Here is an 18,328-nt window from a genome sequence, read left to right on the forward strand (position 1 = left end):
CCCAAGGCATGGGTAACTCACACATCTGTGAAAGCACCATTAATGCTGAATGGTCCATACAGGTTTTGGAGCAACACATGTTGTCATCCAAGCAACGTTATCATGGACGCCCCTGCTTATTTCAGCAAAACAATGCCAATCCACGTGTTACAACAGCGTGGCTTCGTAGTAAAAGAGTGCGGGTACTTTCCTGGTCCAGACATGTCTCCCATCGAAAATGTGTGGCGCATTATGAACAACTTAAGCTGTACTACAAGCAAGAATGGTAAAGAATTCCACTTTCGAAGCCTCAACGATTAGTTTCCTCAGTTCCCAAACGCTTATTGAGTGTTGTTAAAAGAAAAGGTGATGTAACACAGTGGTGAACATGCCCTTTCCCAACTACTTTGGCACACGTTGCAGCCATGAAATTCTAAGTTAATTATTATTTGCAAAAAAAAAAAGTTTATGAGTTTGAACATTAAGTATCTTGTCTTTGTAGTGCATTCAATTGAATATGGGCTGAAAAGGATTTGCAAATCATTGTATTCCGTTTATATTTACATCTAACACAATTTCCCAACTCATACGGAAATGGGGTTTGTATATATATATATATATATATATATATATATATACATATATATATATACATACATACATGTGTGTGTGTATGTTTATACATGTGTATGTATATATATATATATATATATATATAGAATGTATATATATGTAATAGGGTAATAATATACAACATTTTTACTAAATATGAGGGACGACTCAACGTTTAATTTGGCGTGACGTTCACATTCATGGATCACATTTGAGTGGGATGTGACGGATTAATACCAGGCCACCTCCGCACGTGTCAAAATTGGAGGTAGCGTTGAGAAAGATTAAACATGACTAGGTGGCTCGTGTGCGTGTGCGTGTGCGTGTGCGTGTGCTTGCATTTAAACCGATAAAAATAAATTGTTGTTTTATTTATTTAAATTGTCTCCCCTGCAGTGCTGTGGACGGCTCAAGGACTTTTCCTGGTGGAGAACTCGGAGGCTGCCACCATCAACAGGAACACAGGGATGTTCTGGGCTCTGTTACAGTGCAGGTAACTTTTGTCATACATTCATATTAGGCGCTGGGTACCATTCGTATTTGAACCGATACAGTACCAGGAATCGATACCAATTTTTGGTTCTTTTATGTGTGATCATAAATATAAATTGTTTTTGATAATAATTTTTTTTTGCAAAATTTCAAAATGAGCTGATGATGATAACTGCTGTCCAGTTGTTATATCTTGTTTTATTATTCACATTTCTGAGTCTAATTTGCAGGTATGACATTCAGTTGCAATTGCAGTTCCATGGCATTAGTGCATGGTTTATGGTGTTTTGATCAATTCGGTCTTTGCTGTATGTTGCGCACAACAAAGTGTTAATACTTAAGTTAATACTTAAGTTAAAGTATCCATGATTGTCACACACATTGTGGCGAAATTATTCTCTGCATTTGACCCATCACCCTTTATCACCCCCGGGGAGGTGAGGGGATTCAGAATCAGAAGACTTTTTATTGCCATTGTTTGAGAACGGCTTCACAAATTAGGAATTTTACTTGGCGCATTCGTGAGAACGGGTCACAAGGGAGCAGTGAGCAGCAGCGGTGGCCGTACTCGGGAAGCATTTTTTGGGATTTAACCCCAAATTCCAACTTCTTGATGCTGAGTGCCAAGCAGGGAGGTAATGGGTCCCATATTTATAGTCTTTGGTACGACTCGGCCGGGGTTTGAACTCACGACCTACCGATCTCAGGGCGGACACTCTAACCCAGGGGTGCCCACACTTTTTCTGCAGACGAGCTACTTTTCAATTGACCAACTCGAGGGGATCTACCTCATTTATATATATCATTTATATTTATTTATTTATGAAAGAGACATTTTTGTAAACAAGTTAAATGTGTTTAATGATAGTACAAGCATGTGTAACACATATAGATGTCTTTCTTTCACGAAGACAAGAATATAAGTTGGTGTATTACCTGATTCTGATGACTTGCATTGATTGGAATCAGACAGTAATGATGATAACGCCCACATTTTCAAATGGAGGAGAAAAAAAGTTGTCCTTTCTGTACAATACCACATGAAAGTGGTTGGTTTTTGGCATCTAATTCATCCAGCTTCCATACACTTTACAAGAAAAACATTGGCGGCAATTTCCGTAGCTTGCTTGATTGACATTCACGGCACCCGAGGGTCTTGTGAGATGACGCTGGCTGCTGCCAGTTCATTTTTATGAAAAAATGACAGAGAGGAAGGCGAGAAACACTTTTTATTTCAACAGACTTTCGCGCCGTCCCTTCCGTCAAAACTCTAAAGGCCGACTGCACATTTCCTATCACAAGTGATGTGCACGCCAACTTTCTTAGGGATCGCTTGTGCACGGCAGTTTTCCGAGACTCTGTATTTAGTTAGCGCAGGCAGCATGAAGCAGGGCTTTTATTGTGAAGATAGGAAATGTGCAGTCGGCCTTTAGAGTTTTGACGGAGGGTACGGCGCGAGAGTCTGTTGAAATAAAAAGTGTTTCTCGCCTTCCTCTCGGTCATTTTTAATAATAATGATCTTGCAGCAGCCAGCGTCATCTCACAAGACCCTCCGGTACCGTGAATGTCATTTAAGTGACGTCTTGGTGAAGATTGATGATCACTAATTTTTAGGTCTATTTTTTTTAAAAGCCTGGCTGGAGATCGACCGACACACCCCCCGCGGTCGACTGGTAGCTCGCGATCGACGTAATGGGCACCCCTGCTCTAACCAGTAGGCCACTGAGCAGTTTATACACTTATTACTCTAAGCAATGTACTTACCTAAGTTGTAGTTTTCATTAACAAACTTGGAGGTGTTGAAATCGCCTTGTAAAATCGCCGATGCTAATCATTATCCGTATCATACCGCTGACGGGGTATTGATTGATTGAAACTTTTATTTGTAGATTGTACAGTAAAGTACATATTCTGTACAATTGACCTCTAAATGGTAACACCCAAATAATTTTTTCAACTTGTTTCAACCACGTAAATCAATTCATGGTAATTCATGTAGATATAAAAATCCCCCATCATAATTATGTTATCTGTTGCGTCTTTTGTAGATTAAAGTTGTGTTGCAGCTTTAAATTATTGTGTTGTTGCATTTGTATTTCACATTTCTCATTAGATCTGTCCTCAATGTCCTACTCAGAGTCGTGTATGAAGAGAGTATGGCCAAATCGGTTTAAAAGTTGGCCTCAAAATGGCGATTTCTAGTCACATGAAGGGCTTTTAACCAATCAGCGAGAGTATGGCCTGAGGATCTCCATTTTGAGGCCAACATTGAAAATGAGTTGGCCATGGTGTCTCTTTACACGGCTCTAATCCTACATAGAATAGAATAGAATAGAAAGTACTTTATTGATCCCTTGGGGACAATCAGATTTTAGATTTTTTTCGAATGCTTCTGACAAACAACTTAGAGCTTGACCTTTAACTAAAGCGCTCCCAATTAGGACAATCAGCAAGACTAACGAGACGCTATTAGATTTGCTTAAATTTTTTTTAAGAAACAAGGTTTCATTTTATAACAGCAAATAATACGCCGGACTAGTGGCCTTTTCATGCATATCGCCATCTTTATTATTTGCTGTTATAAAATGAAACCTTTTTTCTTTAAAAAAAAAAATGAAAACAACTCTAATAGCGTCTTGTTAGTCTTGCTGATTGTCCTAACGGGAGCGCTTTAATTAAAGGTCAAGCTCTATCTAAGTTGTTTGTCAGAAGCATTCGAAAAAAAAGTCTGATTTGGATTCTATCGTCTCTCCATCGCATCATCCGTTAAGCATCTTGAAATAAAAATTTGTCTGTAAAATGTCAGGCAAAATTGTTCGAATCAGCTGTGATTGTTTCCTCAAAAAACATTCAAATGCCATCTTTCATTAAGATGAATGAGGAAATGGCATTTTTCCTTAAAAAAACCCCAAAAACACTAACAATAAAAATATAATTTCACAACTTTCATGAAATTATATTTTTAGTAGAGATTTCCGATAATGGCTTTTTTACCTATATCCGATATTCCGATATTGTCCAACTCTCAATTACCAATACCGATATTCTCCGATACGATATATACAGTCGTGGATTCAACACATTATTATGCCTAATTTTGTTGTGATGCCCTGCTGGATGCATTAAACAATGTAACAAGGTTTTCCAAAATAAATCAACTCAAATTATGGAAAAAAATGCCAACATGGCACTGCCATATTTATTATTGAAGTCACACAGTGCATTATTTTTTTTAACATGCCTCAAAACAGGAGCTTGGAATTTGGGACATGCTCTCCCTGAGAGAGCATGAGGAGGTTGAGGTGGGCGGGAGGTAGGGTGTAGCGGGAATTTATATTGTAGCGTCCCGGAAGAGTCAGTGCTGCAAGGGGTTCTGGGTATTTGTTCTGTTGTGTTTATGTTGTGTTACAATGTGGATGTTCTCCCGAAATGTATTTGTCATTCCTGTTTGGTGTGGGTTCACAGTGTGGCGCATATTTGTAACAGACAACGGACGGCGTGGCGAAGTTGGTAGAGTGGCTGTGCCAGCAGTCTGAGGGTTACTGGTTCAATCCCCACCTTCTACCATCCCAGTCACGTCCGTTGTGTCCTTGAGCAAGACATTTTACCCTTGCTCCTGATGGGACCTGGTTAGCGCCTTGCATGGCAGCTCCTGAAAAAGGGGTAGAAATGCGCTATACAAGTACAACCATTTACCATTTATACCATTTAACAGTGTTAAAGTTGTTTATACGGCCACCCTCAGTGTGACCTGTATGGCTGTTGACCAAGTATGCCTTGCATTCACTTGTGTGTGTGAAAAGCTGTAGATATTATGTGATTGGGCCGGCACGCGAAGGCAGTGCCTTTTAAGGTTTATTGGCGCTCTGTACTTCTCCCTACGTCCGTGTACACAGCGGCGTTTTAAAGAGTCATACATTTTACATATTGAAACTGATATCGATAATTATGAAAGCGATACCGATAATTTCCGATATTACATTTTAAAGCATTTATTGGCCGATAATATCGACAGTCCGATATTATCGGACATCCCTAATTTTTAATATATATGTTTTTATTCAAAGTAGAGGTGTCCGATAATATCGGACTCCCGATATTATTGGCCGATAAATGCTTTAAAATGTAATATCGGAAATTATCGGAATCGGTTTCAAAAAGTAAAATTTATGACCTTTTTAAAACGCCGCTGAACAGAGTGGTACACGGACGTGGGGACAAGTACAGAGCGCCAATAAACCTTAAAGGCACTGCCTTTGTGTGCCGGCCCAATCACATATCTACGGCCTTTCACACTCACAAGTGAATGCAAGGCATACTTGGTGCACAGCCATACAGGTCACACTGAGGGTGGCCGTATAAACAACTTTAACACTGTTACATGTATGCGCCACACTGTGAACCCACACCAAACAAGAAAGACAAACACATTTTGGGAGAACATCCGCACCGTAACACAACAAAAACACAACAGAACAAATACCCAGAACCCCTTGCAGCACTAACTCTTTCGGGACGCTACAATATACACCTTTCGCTGCCCCTTTCCCCACCCACATCAACCTCCTCATGCTCTCTCAGGTAGAGCATGTCCCAAATTCCAAGCTGCTGTTTTGGGGCATTTAAAAAAAAAAATGCACTTTGTGACTTCAATAATAAATATGGCATTTTTTTCCATAACTTGAGTTGATTTATTTTGGAAAACCGTGTTACATTGTTTAATGCATCTAGCGGGGGGGCATCACAACAAAATTAGGCATAATTACACGACTGTATATATCGGTATCGGTTGATATCAGAATCGGTAAGTAAGAGTTGGACAATATCAGATATCGGCAAAAAAGCCATTATCGGACATCTCTAATTCAAAGCATTTTTCAGATATATATTTTTTTTGCACTAATTTCCTTGTCCTTTTTGTCAATTCCAGCATGTTGTTTGGCAATCTGTACATTTACCTGGACTGGAATGGAAGAACAGAAATACCAGGTATGTAAAGGGAACAGAAATTACCGTAATGGATGGAATAGAGAAGCAAGGTAAAAAAAAGTTGCCCACATATGTTGATATGTTTTGATTGTCTGCTGTCAGACAGCAGTAGAAAGAACATTTTCCTGGCCATGGTGGTGGCTTCTGTGGTGGGGACTTTGTGCTTCCTGGTGCTCAGGAGTTCTCCTCCCCAAGAGGAGATCCTTTCTGAGGAGGAAGGAGTGTCTTTGCTGTCTTCACATGTGGTGTAAGTGCTCCTCCTCTCCATAATGACCTTCATGCATGTCCTCTTTGCAGCGGCTTCCTAAAAACAGCACACCGCACCTGTCTTATAGACCATTTTTGTCATAGATTTTTATCAACAGCAGTTTTCCTGTCACATTAAGGATCTTTTACAAACATGTTTCAAGTAGGGCCTTCCAAGCCGTAGCACAATCCTGTCATTTAGAGGATCTTTGACAAGTATTTTAGTTTAGATATTTAAGTGTCTTTGGCCAATGTTTTTGCAGTAGGTCCTCAAAACAACAGTGTTCCTGTCATGTAGAGGATCTTTGACAAGCATTTTTTTATTAGGTTCTTACAAACTGCAGCGTTCCTGTGATATAGAGGATCTTTGATGAACATTTTTGCACCAGGTCCGTAAAAACAGCAGCGCACTCCTGTTATGCCGAGGATCTTCGACAAGCATTTATTTTGAAATCTTTACTAACAACTGAGTTTTCTTGTCGTATAAAATACATTTGACAAGCATTTTTGCTGTAAGTCCATAAAAACAGCAGCGGGATCCCGTCACATAGAGGATCTTTGGCCTGTGTGTGTTTAAAAAAAAAAAATAGAACACAGTTTTCCTGTCATTTAGATAATCTTTGGCCAGTGTTTTTATTTTTTTTATTAGAACCTTAAAAACAGCAGTTTTCCTGTCACATAGAGGATCTTTGGCCAGTGTTATTTTTTTAAATTAGAACCTTAAAAACAGCAGTTTTCCTGTCACATAGGGGATCTTTGGCCAGTGTTATTTTTTTAATTAGAACCTTAAAAACAGCAGTTTTCCTGTCACATAGAGGATCTTTGGGCAGTGTTATTTTTTTAATTAGAACCTTAAAAAAACAGTTTTCCTGTCATTCAGGGGAATCTTTGGCCAGTGTTTTTTTTAATTACAACCTTAAAAACAGGAGTTTGCCAGTCATTCAGAGGATCTTTGACCAGTGTTTTTTTTTAATTTATTATTAAAACCTTAAAAACAGCAGTTTTCCTGTCATTCAGAGGATCTTTGGCCAGTGTTTTCTTTAAATAAGAACCTTAAAAACAGCATTTTTCCTGTCACATAGAGGATCTTTGGCCAGTGTTTTTTTTAAATTAGAACCTTAAAAATTGCAGTTTTCTTGTCACATAGAGGATTTTTGGCCAGTGTTTTTTTTAAATTAGAACCTTAAAAATTGCAGTTTTCTTGTCACATAGAGGATCTTTGGGCAGTGTTATTTTTTTAATTAGAACCTTAAAAAAAACAGTTTTCCTGTCATTCAGGAGAATCTTTGGCCAGTGTTTTTTTTAATTACAACCTTAAAAACAGCAGTTTGCCGGTCATTCAGAGGATCTTTGACCAGTGTTTTTTTTTTTTATTTATTTTTAGAACCTTAAAGACAGCAGTTTTCCTGTCATTCAGATGATCTTTGGCCAGTGTTTTCTTTAAATAAGAACCTTAAAAACAGCCTTTTTCTTGTCACATAGAGGATCTTTGGCCAGTGTTTTTTTAAATTTCAGCCTTAAAAACATAACTTTTCCAGTGTTTTTTTTAAATTACAACCATAAAAACAGCAGTTTTCCTGTCATTTAGAGGATCTTTGGCCAATTTTTTTTAAAAATTAGAACCTTAAGAACAGCAGTTTTCCTGTAATTCAGAGGATCTTTTGCCAGTGTTTTCTTTAAATAAGAAACCTAAAAACAGCTGTTTTCCTGTCACATAGAGGATCTTTGGTCAATGTTTTTCTTAATTAGAACCTCAAAAACAGCAGTTTTCCTGTCACATAGAGGGTCTTTAGCAAGTGTTTTTCTGACTTAGAACATTAAAACTGCAATTGTCCTGTCATTCAGAGTATCTTTGGTCAGTGTTTTTTTTTTTATTAGAACCTTAAAAACAGCAGCGGGCTCCTGTCACATAGAGGATCTTTGGCCAGTGTTTTTTTTTTTTTTAAATTAGAACCTTAAAAACAGCAGTTTTACTGTCAAATAAATGATCTTTGGTCAGTGTTTTTCTGTAATAAGAACCTTAAAACAGCAGTTTTCCTGTCGCATAGAGGATCTTTAGCAAGTGTTTTTCTTAATTAAAACATTAAAACTAAATTTTTCCTGTCATTCAGAGTATTTTCGGTCAGTGTTTTTTTAATTAGAACCTTAAAAACAGCAGCGGGCTCCTGTCACATAGAGGATCTTTGGCCAGTGTTTTTTTTTAAATTACAAACTTAAAAACAGCAGTTTTACTGTCACATAAAGGATCTTTGGTCAGTGTTTTTCTGTAATAAGAACCTAAAAAACAGCAGTTTTCCTGTCGCATAGAGGATCTTCAGCAAGCATTTTTCTTAATTAAAACATTAAAACTGCATTTTTCCAGTCATTCAGAGTATCTTTGGTCAGTGTTTTTTTTTAATTAGAACCTTAAAAACAGCAGCGGGCTCCTGTCACATAGAGGATCTTTGGCCAGTGTTTTTTTTTTTTTCATTAGAACCTTAAAAACAGCAGTTTTACTGTCAAATAGATGATCTTTGTTCAGTATTTTTCTCTAATAAGAACCTTAAAAACAGCAGTTTTTCTGTCGCATAGAGGATCTTTAGCAAGTGTTTTTCTTAATTAAAACATTAAAACTGCATTTTTCCTGTCATTCAAAGTATTTTTGGTCAGTGTTTTTTTTTTAAATTAGAACCTTAAAAACAGCAGTGGGCTCCTGTCACATAGAGGATCTTTAGCAAGTGTTTTTCTTAATTAAAACATTAAAACTACATTTTTCCTATCATTCAGAGTATTTTTGGTCAGGGTTTTTTTAATTAGAACCTTAAAAACAGCAGCAGGCTCCTGTCACATAGAGGATCTTTGGCCAGTGTTTTTTTTTTTTTTTAAATTAGAACCTTAAAAACAGCAGTTTTACTGTCAAATAGATGATCTTTGGTCAGTGTTTTTTTTTTATGTATTTACAATGCAGGTCTCAAAATTAGCAGCGTGTTTTTGTCATATAATTTATCTTTCACTTGCCTTTTTGCAGGACGTACTTCATATCGAGGCTCATTTCAGATCTGCTGGTTAGAGATATCGGACTGTACTTTTCAAATTGTTGTTTTTGGTTCGTGTAGGTACAAGCACCGAGCGAGCACGGCCCTGCAAGAGATCAAGGCGGACATCCGTGAGTTTAAAGCGCACATAAACAATGCCAATAAAAGTAGGAATAAAGCGGAAAGTGTTCCTCCTCAGAGACCATTCTGCAGCTGCTGAAGACCAAAACCATCCTCCTCCTCAGTCCCAGCATGGCCTACAGCGGTGAGTGGCCGCGTTCAACGCGCTAAGCTCCGCCTCCTGTCGCGGACTCTCCCGAAGTTTATCCTCCTCGCAGGCCTGGAGCTGTCTTTCTACAGCGGCGTGTACGGAACATGCATCGGAGCCACCGCGCAGTTCGGCGATTCGGCGAAAGGCCTCATCGGGATCTCCGGCATCATGGTGGGCGTGGGCGAAATCATCGGTAAGGCGGATCCCACCCACCAGTCACCGAGGCGCCATCGAGACTGGTACGAGCGCTGTTTTTTCTCGCCAGGCGGGGGCTTGTTCGGATTGATGTGCAAGAACACTCGCTTCCGGCGCACTTCGGTGGTCTTCCTGGGAATGGTGGTCCATTTCGTAGCCTTCTATCTCATCTTCCTCAACATTCCCGATGATGCTCCCGTTGTCTTCCACACCGTCACCCAGAAGAGCCCCTTTCTGACTCCAAGGTATAAATAGATGTGGCATCTGTAAAGCTTCCACACTGTAGCATTTGATAGGGACTAAATATTACAAATCCCAAAACCAGTGAAGTTGGCACATTGTGTAATTCATAAATAATAACAGAATACAATTATTTGCAAATCTATTTGAACTAATATTCAATTGAATAGACTGCAAAGACAAGATATTTAATGTTGGAACTGAGAAACTACATTTTTTTTTGCAAATAATCATTAACTTGCAATTTAATGGCAACAACACATTGAAAAAAAGTTGTCATAGTGGCATTTTTACCACTGTGTTACATGGCCTTTCCTTTTAACAACACTCAGTAAATGTTTGGGAACTGAGAAAACCAATTTTTGAAGCTTTTCAGGTGGAATTCTTTCCCATTCTTGCTTGATGTACAGCTTGTTGTTTAACAGTCTGTTGTGGTGTTTTAGGCTTCATAATGCACTTCACATTTTCAATGGGAGACAGGTCTGGACTACAGGCAGGCCAGTCTAGTACCCGCACTCTTTTACTAGGAAGCCACGCTGTTGTAACACGTGGTTTGGCATTGTCTTGCTGAAATAAGCAGGGGCGTCCATTAAAACGTAACATATGTTGCTCCAAAACCTGTATGTACCTTTCAGCATTAATGGTACCTTCACAGATGTCTAAGTTACCCATGCCTTGGGCACTAATACACCCTCATACCATCACAGATGCTGGCTTTTCAAAATTTGCGCCTAGAACAATCCGGATGGTTCTTTCCCTCTTTGGTCCAGAGTACACAACTTCCACAGTTTCCTAAAACAATTTGAAATGTGGACTCATCGGACCACAGAACAATTTTACACTTTGCATCAGTCCATCATAGATCAACTCGGGCCCAGCGAAGCCGGCGGCCTTCCTGGGTGTTGTTGATAAATGGCTTTCGCTTTGTATAGTACAGTTTTAACTTGTACTTACAGATGTAGCGACCAACTGTAGTTACTGACAGTGGTTTTCTGAAGTGTTCCTGAGCCCATGTGGTGATATCCTTTACACAGTGATGTCGCTTTTTGATGCGGTACCGCCTGAGGGATTGAATATCCGTATTATCATCGCTTACATGCGGTGATTTCTCCAGATCCTCTGAGCCTTTTGATGATATTACGAACCGGAGATGGTGAAATCCCTAAATTCCTTGCAATAGCTCGTTGAGAAATGTTGTTCTTAAACTGTTCGACAATTTGCTCAAGCATTTGTTGACAAAGTGGTGACCCTCGCCCCATCCTTGTTTGTGAATGACTGAGCAGTTCAGTAAAGGTTCTTTTGTACCCAATCATGGCACCCACCTGTTCCCAATTCCCTGGGGATTTTCCAAATAAGTGTTTGATGAGCATTCCTCAACTTTCTCAGTCTTTTTTGCCACTTGTGCCAGCTTTTTTAAAACATGTTGCAGGCATCAAATTCGAAATGAGCTAATATTTGCAAAAACATAATTAAGTTTCTTAGTTCCAACTTTAAATATCTAGTCTTTGCAGTCTATTTAATTAAATATAGGTTGAGAAAGATTTGCAAGTCATTGTATTCTGTTTTTATTTAACATTTACACAAGGTGCCAACTTCACTGGTTTGGGGGTTTAGTTTTTAGAAATACGTTTGCACAAATAAGGTAAGTTGTAGCCATAACATATGTCTGGTACTCTCTGAAGTTGAGTAAAGAAGCTGGATATATTCTTCGGTATAGCTCGGTTGGCAGAGTGGCCGTGCCAGCAACTTGAGGGTTGCAGGTTCGATCCCCGCTTCCGCCATCCTACTTACTGCCGTTGTGTCCTTGGGCAAGACACTTTACCCACCTGCTCCCATTGCCACCCACACTGGTTTAAATGTAACTTAGATATTGGGTTTCACTATGCAAAGCGCTTTGAGTCACTAGAGAAAAAGCGCTATATAAATATAATTCACTTGACTTCACTTCACATTGGATTGAACAAAGACATGGAATAAGAGTGCATTTTCAGGTGGGTTTCTACACTTCCAAACAATATTTTTCACCTTTTGCCTGACATTTTTGGAGGCTAACATGGCCTGACGCAGTGTTGGTCAACCACTGTGCCGCGGCACACTATTATACCGTGAGATCTAGTCCGGTGTGCCGTGAGAGATTATGTAATTCCACCTATATTTTTTGCAAACCAGTAATTCTCCCGTCCAAAGGCAAAACCCAGTAACTCAATTTTGGTCAAAACTGAGCTGATAATAATTTTGGAGTTCCTAGGTGATATGCTTTACATTAGTGGATTCGATATTGTAATTTGTTCCGTAAGTAAGCTGTTACGCGCATGGCAGGACCTAGCAACTACCACATAACCGCGTAGATACAACAGAAAAACCTAGTATCTCAAGGGACCAATCTGAGCTTCTTTGTCAGTCACTTTATTGTTTTTAATGAGACATTTGCACGAATAGGGGCCGACGGTCAAGCTGATTATGTGATATTATGGCACGAGGGCAGACGCACTACTAAGATCGGGACTCGGGACACGGCGGCAACAGCCAAAGGCGGACCCGACCAACGCTGCTTGCAGCTTTAATTATTATTATTCTTTCTTTCTTTCTTTATTCCGCACCTACGCGCGGTACTTTGACCCCCTTAATATTCTTCAAAACTCACCAAATTTGACACACACGTCGGTCTGGCATGCCTTCCCTACTTATTAAGCAACCAAACCCCAAAAATGAAAATTGCGCGCTAGCGCCCCCTAGGAAAAAAAAAAAAACAGACTGCTTGTAACTTCCGTTAGGAATGTCGTAGAGACATGAAACAAAAACCTCTATATAGGGCTGACTTCACAATACGAAGTTCCTGCAGTCCTGGGTTCAAATCCAGGCTTGGGATCTTTCTGTGTGGAGTTTGCATGTTCTCCCCGTGACTGCGTGGGTTCCCTCCGGGTACTCTGGCTTCCTCCCACTTCCAAAGACATGCACCTGGGGATAGGTTGATTGGCAACAGTAAATTGTCCCTAGTGTGTGAATGTGAGTGTGAATGTTGTCTGTCTATCTGTGTTGGCCCTGCGATGAGGCGGCGACTTGTCCAGGGTGTACCCCGCCTTCCGCCCGATTGTAGCTGAGATAGGCGCCAGCGCCCCCCGCGACCCCGAAAGGGAATAAGCGGTAGAAATGGATGGCACGAGGGGATATTTGGAAGATTGGCCCAGGACGTTGCAAGCACCTTCATTAAATGTATTGTTCTTGATTCTTCCCCTCGCATACTCTTTTGGGCAGATAACTGTGGAGGTCAAAATAAAAACTGGACGCTGTACACGGCTCTTGCCCAATGTGCAAACGCAGAATGGGGCCCACCCGAGATTGTGATTAAATATCTGGAGAAAGGGCACACGTTTAGCTCGGTTGGTAGAGTGGCCGTGCCAGCAACTTGAGGGTTGCAGGTTCGATTCCCGCTTCCGCCATCCTAGTCACTGCCGTTGTGTCCTTGGGCAAGACACTTTACCCACCTGCTCCCAATGCCACCCACACTGGTTTGAATGTAACTTAGATATTGGGTTTCACTATGTAAAGCGCTTTGAGTCACTAGAGAAAAAGCGCTATATAAAAAAATATATAATTCACATGAGAGCAGATTCAATCCATGGCTCAATCGGCATGAAAATGAAAGCTCAAGAAAACATCTATACGTTTGATGACTTTGTATATCTTCGTAAGACAGCATCAAGATTGATTGGTTTTCCTTTGTTTTCTCAAAATCAGCTAGAAGTGAGTTACTATGTTTTTCCTTTGGACGGGAGAATTGTAGTCTGCAAACAATGTGTTGTTGTTGAGTGTCGGTGCTGTCCAGAGCTGGGCAGAGTAACCGTGTAATACTCTTCCATATCAGTAGGGGGCAGCCGGTAGCTAATTGCTTTGTAGATGTCGGAAACGGCCCTAAGAAAAGGCATTGAAGCTTAGGGAAGGCTATGCAGAACGAAACTAAAACGGGACTGGCAACAAAGTAAACAAGAACAGAATGCTGGACGACAGCAAAGACTTACTGCGCAGCAAAGACAATGTGCATCCGAGCATGACATGACAATCAACAATGGCTCCACAAAGAATGATTAAAAACAACTGCAATATTCTTGATTGCTAAAACACAGTAGAGCGGCATAGCTCGGTTGGTAGAGTGGCCGTGCCAGCAACTTGAGGCTTGCAGGTTCGATTCCCGCTTCCGCCATCCTAGTCACTGCCGTTGTGTCCTTGGGCAAGGCACTTTACCCACCTGCTCCCAGTGCCACCCACACTGGTTTAAATGTAACTTAGATATTGGGTTTCACTATGTAAAGCGCTTTGAGTCACTAGAGAAAAGCGCTATATAAATATAATTCACTTCACAATTATCGCTCAAAGGAAGACATGAAACTACTACAGGAAAATACCCTAAAAAAGAGAAAAAGCCACCGAAATAGGAGCGCAAGACAAGAACTAAAACACTACACACAGGAAAACAGCAAAAAAGTCCTAATAAGTCAGGGTATGATGTGACAGTACACCTACTTTGAGACAAGAGCTATTGTGATGGATGCTTGGTTATGCTTTAAAGCAGGGGTGTCAAACTCAAATACAGAGCGGGCCAGAATTTAAAACTGAACAAAGCCGCGGGCCGAGGTTGAACAAATTCACCTTTTAATAGGGACCCAAACAAGTTTTGCATTGAATATTGACCAAGCAAGGCTTATATAACTTTATGGTGACATGTAAAATCGAGTTTAAAATAATAATAATTAAAAAATATTAATGGCATATCAAATAAAATAAAAATAAAAATTGAATGCCTCTTTTCGGCGGCGGGTTTGAGTTGGGGCGGGGTTTGGTGGTAGTGGGGTGTATATTGTAGAGTTAGTGATGCAAGGGGTTCTGGGTATTTGTTCTGTTGTGTTTATGTTGTGTTACGGTGCGGATGTTCTCCCGAAATGTGTTTGTCATTCTTGTTTGCTGTGGGTTCACAGTGTGGCGTGCATTTGTAACAGTGTTAAAGTTGTTTATACGGCAACCCTCAGTGTGACCTGTATGCCTGTTGCCCAAGTATGCCTTGCATACACTTGTGTGTGTGTATGAGCCACATATATTACGTGCGTGGGCCGGCACGCTGTTTTTATGGAGGAAAAACGGATGTGGCGACATGTAGAGAACGCCAAAAGCAGTGCTTTTACAGCCCCCAATATTATTGTCCGGGTGGAAATTGGGAGAAATTCGGGAGGGGCACTGAACTTCGGGAGTCTCCCGGGAAAATTGGGAGGGTTGACGAGTACGAGTATTAGCGGTGAATGTGGTGTTACAGCGGCGGGCCAGCTCTAATGTTAATTTGATATTGCTTCAAGGGCCAAATGAAATTACACGGCGGGCCAAATTTGGCCCGCGGGCCAGAGTTTGACACCCATGCTTTAAAGTCATATGCAACAATTGCGACAACGACTTTTTACCTTCAACTGAGTTTTGTTTTTTCAATGATTTCTGCTGGTGTGCCTCCGTTTTTTAACGCAAAAAATGTGCCTCGGCTCCAAAAAGGTTGAAAAACACCGAGCTAACGAGCGTATGTCTTTGTGCCGCAGCGTGCCCATCGTCCTGCTGTGCAGCTTCCTGCTGGGCCTGGGAGACAGCTGCTTTAACACGCAGCTCTACAGCATTTTAGGATGCGTGTACATGGAGCGCAGCACGCCCGCCTTCGCCATCTTCAAATTCATCCAGGTAATTGTCGCAAAAGAAGGTAAAAAGGGGGGGCGGGGTCAAAATCGGGTTAAAACAACTGAAAAACACCCACTTAGCATACTTGCCAACCCTCCCGGATTTTCCGGGAGACTCCCGAAATTCGGCGCCTCTCCCGAAAACCTCCCAGGACAAATTTTCTCCCAAAAATGTCCCGAAATTCAGGCGGAGCTGGAGGCCACGCCCCCTCCAGCTCCATGCGAACCTGAGTGAGGACAGCCTGTTTTCACGTCCGCTTTCCCACAATATAAACAGCGTGTCTGCCCAATGACGTTATAACTGTAGAACGATCGAGGGCGAGTTCTTGGTTTCTTATGTGGGTTTATTGTTAGGCAGTTTCATTAACGTCCTCCCAGCGCGGTAACAACACACAACAACAGCAGTCACGTTTTCGTCTACCTTAAAGCAGTTCGTCTGCCGTAAACAGCAATGTTGTGACACTCTTAAGCAGGACAATACTGCCTTCTACTGTACACGCATATGTGACAATAACATCTACGGCTTTTAGAGAGTGCAGTGCGCAACTGCGCACACAACAAGGAGACGAAGATGGAAGATTCCAGACTAGTGCATTTGATGAAAGCAGGTTTGTGCGGGCCACACAGCAATGCATCATCAGAGAGGGTGTTCAGCATGGTTAGAAAAATAGTGACAGAGAATAGAACAAGGATGGACAATTCAACCCTTAACTCAACAATGAGTAGATGAGTGTTATGTGTGTGTATATGTGTAAATAAATGAACACTGAAATTCAAGTATTTATTTTATTTATAGGGAATAAGCAGTACAAAATGGATGGATGGGTATATATATAGAGAGATATTATACAAATACAGACGTTTTGTTAACGCTATATTATAAAAAGAATTAAAAAACAATTTACAAACACAAGCTATGGGATGACGCATTTACTTCCGGGGATCACGTTTCCTCTTATGTCATCCCATAGCTTGTGTTTATAAATTGTTTTTTAAATTTTTTCATAATATAGCGTTAACAAAACGTCTGTATTTTTATAATCTAGCGTTATATTTTTATAATATAGCGTTAACAAATCGTCTGTATTTATCATGACCCCGGAAGTAAATGGGGTGGGGGAGGTTTTTGTAGGGGGGAAGAAATTTGGCGTGACACCCCATTCATTCTTTCCTTAACACCGATCAATCGTCCTGTCCCCTTAGCAGAAAAACAGCCCCAAAGCATGATGTTTCCACCCCCATGCTTCACAGTAGGTATGGTGTTCTTGGGATGCAACTCAGTATTCTTCTTCCTCCAAACACGACGAGTTGAGTTTATACCAGAATGGATACATGGATGATACAGCAGAGGATTGGGAGGATGTCATGTGGTCAGATGAAACCAAAATATAACTTTTTGGTATAAATACAAATAAATTCTTTAAAATTCCTAGAAGGTGAATTCCTGTTTTTTTTTTTCACATTCTGCCTCTCACAGTTGAAGTGTACCTATGATTAAAATTACAGACCTCTGTCATCATTTTAAGTGGGAGAACTTGCACAATCGGTGGCTGACTATATTCTTTTTTTGCCCCACTGTATAGCTAGAATTCACTGAAAGTCAAGAATTCTAGCTGTAAAAATACTCCTCCCCTCTTAATCATGCCCCCCTTCCCGAAATCGGAGGTCTCAAGGTTGGCAAGTATGCCACTTAGTGAATCAAAAAGTTGCAATATGATGGTTTTAAAAGTGAAAACTGTCCCCTAACCCCTTTTCGTTAGTCTGTTTTCGCAGCATTGGCGTTCTTCTACAGCGGCGACGTGATGCTAACGTGGCAGCTCCTCCTCATGGTCATCCTGGGCTTCGGCGGCACCCTCTGCTTCTTTATGGTGGAGCGTATGTACAACTTCACCACAGAACCGCTGGAATAACAAGTTAGAAAAAGAACAAACTTCGATTTGCTCGCCAATGCAGTTAAACCACGCGTTATTTCTCTCGTCATCCTCGCCGCCGCAGGAGCCTTTGCATATTTGCTGATGGCGTGACATCGCCCGCGCTGTGATCACAGTTCATTAACACCACACACACTTTCTAACATTTATGGCCACTTTGCATTCGCCCTCAGCTCAGGTCTGGCCACTTTTTTTGGAAATATTTTATATGCATCTCAAACTGTCACTTTATTGCTTTTATAGCTCGTCTTTTTTTGTGTTTTTCACTATCAAATATTTCTCAGAATAGGAGCGCTCGACAATCTCTGGTCTCCGTTTTTGTACATTACTGAGTCTTAACATTTGAAAACTCACACACTGTTTATTTAAAAGCACTACTAACAAGCCAAAATCACATTTTTATGGAGAATAAAGCTAATTGTTTCATATAATAATGCATTCCTTCTATTTATTTTGACACAACAATGCTGTTACCTTGCAACTGTGCCCTCTAGTGGCCGTGAGAAGAACAGGGGACCAAGGCGCAATGTGATTAAAGGTTTGGTAAGTCATTTATTTTTATTCAGAAAAATTTAAAATTCACTGCTTTTACATTTCTCAAACGATTCCCACCGTTACAAAGTCAAAATTCCGCTAGCATGCTAACATTAG

General features: G+C 40.5%; 1 protein-coding gene across 1 annotated transcript; it reads left to right on the forward strand.

Moving 5' to 3' along the window:
- Positions 1-971: 971 nt before the first annotated feature.
- Positions 972-18,111, forward strand: LOC133555857 (UNC93-like protein MFSD11; the record flags this gene model as incomplete). Its single annotated transcript, XM_061905279.1, has 9 exons — positions 972-1,084; positions 6,014-6,072; positions 6,175-6,319; positions 9,414-9,463; positions 9,532-9,597; positions 9,671-9,796; positions 9,869-10,043; positions 15,615-15,750; positions 17,507-18,111. Coding segments are annotated over 9 exons (1,020 nt in total), but the record flags the coding sequence as incomplete, so codon positions are not given.
- Positions 18,112-18,328: the final 217 nt, after the last annotated feature.

This window comes from Nerophis ophidion, linkage group LG07 (assembly GCF_033978795.1).
Source record: "Nerophis ophidion isolate RoL-2023_Sa linkage group LG07, RoL_Noph_v1.0, whole genome shotgun sequence".
In the NCBI taxonomy this organism is placed as follows: domain Eukaryota; kingdom Metazoa; phylum Chordata; class Actinopteri; order Syngnathiformes; family Syngnathidae; genus Nerophis; species Nerophis ophidion.